Source organism: Mandrillus leucophaeus, unplaced genomic scaffold (assembly GCF_000951045.1).
Source record: "Mandrillus leucophaeus isolate KB7577 unplaced genomic scaffold, Mleu.le_1.0 Scaffold423, whole genome shotgun sequence".
NCBI classification, from domain to species: domain Eukaryota; kingdom Metazoa; phylum Chordata; class Mammalia; order Primates; family Cercopithecidae; genus Mandrillus; species Mandrillus leucophaeus.
Genome location: NW_012104510.1, coordinates 743,692 through 746,454, shown reverse-complemented (window position 1 = coordinate 746,454; position 2,763 = coordinate 743,692). Strand labels below are relative to the sequence as shown.

General features: G+C 54.3%; 1 protein-coding gene across 2 annotated transcripts in view; it reads right to left on the bottom strand.

Annotated features, from left to right (window-relative positions):
• Positions 1 to 93: 93 nt before the first annotated feature.
• Positions 94 to 2,763, bottom strand: part of PTBP1 (polypyrimidine tract binding protein 1) — an 8,604-nt gene continuing 5,934 nt past the window's right edge. For both annotated transcript variants that reach the window (XM_011993044.1, XM_011993043.1), the window contains exons 12-13: positions 1,753 to 1,830; positions 94 to 1,679 (exon numbers count right to left, since the gene is read on the bottom strand). In XM_011993044.1, the coding sequence (XP_011848434.1) occupies positions 1,547 to 1,679; positions 1,753 to 1,830 (211 nt within the window). In that variant the 3' untranslated portion in view covers positions 94 to 1,546. The remainder of the gene's footprint in view (positions 1,680 to 1,752; positions 1,831 to 2,763) is intronic.

The window sequence follows — 2,763 nt, the reverse complement described above, 5'->3', positions numbered from 1 at the left end:
CCGCGGCCCCACCTGGCGCTCCCGCGGAAGCCGGGGTACCAGCCGGGGCCGCCCAAAGCACAGAAAGAGGAAACAGCACCGAAGGCGGACGGAGCGAGGATACACAAGATTTATTCGAAGTCCAGGTACAGACTGGCCAACCTGCCTCTACAGCGTCCACAGCGAACACAGGCCTAGACAAGGGAGGAGTTTATCAAACGGTTTTAATCGGTTCTCCGCGTCACAAGCCATCGGGTAAGGCAACGGAATGTGCGTGGGGTCCCTGTGGCTCCGCGGTCAATACTGAGCCTGGAATTGCTGTTAGCAAAATATACATCTGTGTCACCATAAAAAACCGCGCCGCCGCCCTCGGGTCTCACAACAGGTATAAAAAATTATAAATATTTACACCCTTGTTACACTCTTCATGGAAAGGGGATCCTAGGAGAGCCCCCGGGACAGGACGCGGGGGCGGGGGACAGCACAGTGAGGACAGGAGCGGCGGCCTGCCGGGTCCCAGCATCAGAGGCAAGCACAACACAGAAATGAGACTTTGGTCCAAAATTTGAAGGAAAAAACCCTGAAGAAGTTTGAAAGCAAGTTTCCTAGGCGACTGCAGGTGAAGGTGTGGTGTAAGGCAACCGGAGGCGATGCCAGAGGCGGCGACGCGCCCGCCCCTCCCTGAAGCTCAGGGGTCTAAGATCGGACCGGGGGCTCCCTGTGCCTGACCCGCTGGGCGGCCCCGCCTGCTCTCTGGAAACTGGGTCCTGCCTGTGACTTAATTACAAGGAATAAAATAAAAGTAACAGCATACAAGGTAATACCACAAGGAAGTTTAGATTACACTCATACCATTGTATCATCTTGCTATAAAAAGTTACTTAAAACTATTTCTTTTGCATATAAATGAAAAAAAGATTAGAATATTTGGTCAACTGGAAATATTGCTAGGCACAGACGTCTGCAACTGCAAAGTATATAATACAGAGATCATGACGACCAGCTCCGCAGCTGGAGCAGTGGGGAGCCCGCCCGGGGGCAGCAGGAAAGGCCCTGGGGGCAGGGCGGGGGAATCACATGACTTGATTAGAGGGCTGGGGTTGGGGAGTCGCAGCCTCGGCCGGGGAGCCCCAGGTACATGATCCTGCAGGAGCCAGCCAGGCCCCCTGCCTTTCTCTGGTGTGACCCCCGCCCCTTGGGTCCCCAGGACACCCCGGGGGGTGTGTGGCTGCAGGAAGGCAGGGTTTTTAAGGCACAAGGAAGCCGAGTTGTGGTCGGGGCACCCACCTGCAGGCCCCACCAAGGCACGGCCCCGAGGGTCTGGCCCCGGGTGTGGAGGGCTGGGAACTCCCGCTGCCACAGTCACCAAGAGCCTGAGCTGTCCCCGTCACCGCAGGGTTAGCAAGGTGAACTAGATTTAATTTTTTTAAAAACAGGTAAACTGATTTCTCTTTAAAAAAATAAAATCTCTGGTCTGTTAAGGTCACTTCAGCTGCTTTTTAAAGTGGCTTTTTTCTGGAATGATGGAAGTTGTCGCCAGCGGGCCCGGCCAAGGGGGCCTGTGCCCCTAGATGGTGGACTTGGAGAAGGAGACCCGCAGGTGGTGGTTCTCCCCGAGGTCATGGTTGTGCAGGTCAATGAGGGCCTGGACCGCCTCCTCCACAGAGCCCATCTGGATCAGTGCCATCTTGCGGTCCTTCCTGCAAGACATGGGGTCAGGGCCGGCCACAGGGCAGCCCGGGGAGAGCCAGGCACCGTCCGCCTCATACTCACTGGAAGAACTTGAATCCTTTGACGACGCCCCCATTGCTGGAGAACAGAACCTTGAGATCCTCCTCGGAGACGGAGGGTCTGTGGGAGGAGAAAGCTGTTAGCCTGGGGCTGGGTAGGGGGACGTCCAATAAGGTCAGCGAGGCTCTCCCCACACTAGTTTTCTGAGTGGCCAGGGAAGGTGTAGGGCCTTTTAGGAGCCCAGAAATGGGACATCGAATCATGCCCACAATGGTCTGAAGCAGCTTCTAATGAAACCAGGCATCCACAGGTTTGTAGAAGCAGAGTACCATGCTGCTCCCCCTTTTTTTTGTTTTGAGACAAGAGTCACCAAGGCTGGACTGCAGTGGCGCGATCTTGGCTCACAACCTCCGCCTCCCGGGTTCAAGTGATTCTCCTGCCTGAGCCTCCCACGCAGCTGGGATTACAGGTGCACGGCACCATGCCAGGCTAAATTTTTATTTTTAGTAAAGATGGGGTTTCACCAGGTTGGCCAGGCTGGTCTCGAACTCCTGACCTCAGGCGATCTGCCTACCTCAGCCTCCTAAAGTGCTGGAATCACAGGTGTGAGCCACTCTGCCAGGCCCCTTGTTGACTTTCTAATAAACATTTCACAAGTAATGTGTTAAATATCAAAGGGCTTACTATAGGTTGACATACTTGGGGCCAGATGTACCTGCATTTCCAAATATTTGCATTATGTATTTTTTTGAAACAGGGTCTCACTCTGTTGCCCAGCCTGGAGTGTGGCAATCACAGCTCACTGCAAAACCTCAAACCCCTGAGCTCAAAGTGAACCTCCCACCTCAGCCTCCAAATCCCAAGGAGCTGGGCCCTGAGGTGCACACCACCACTCTTGCCTAATTTTAACCAATTTTTCTGGTAGAGACGGGAATCTCACTTTATTGCTCAGGCTGGTCTTGGGTTCAAGAAGATCCTCTGCCTGGCCCCACACAGCGCTGGGATTATAAAGGTGTGCATTAGCCCGGGCACGGTGGCTCAAGCCTGTAATCC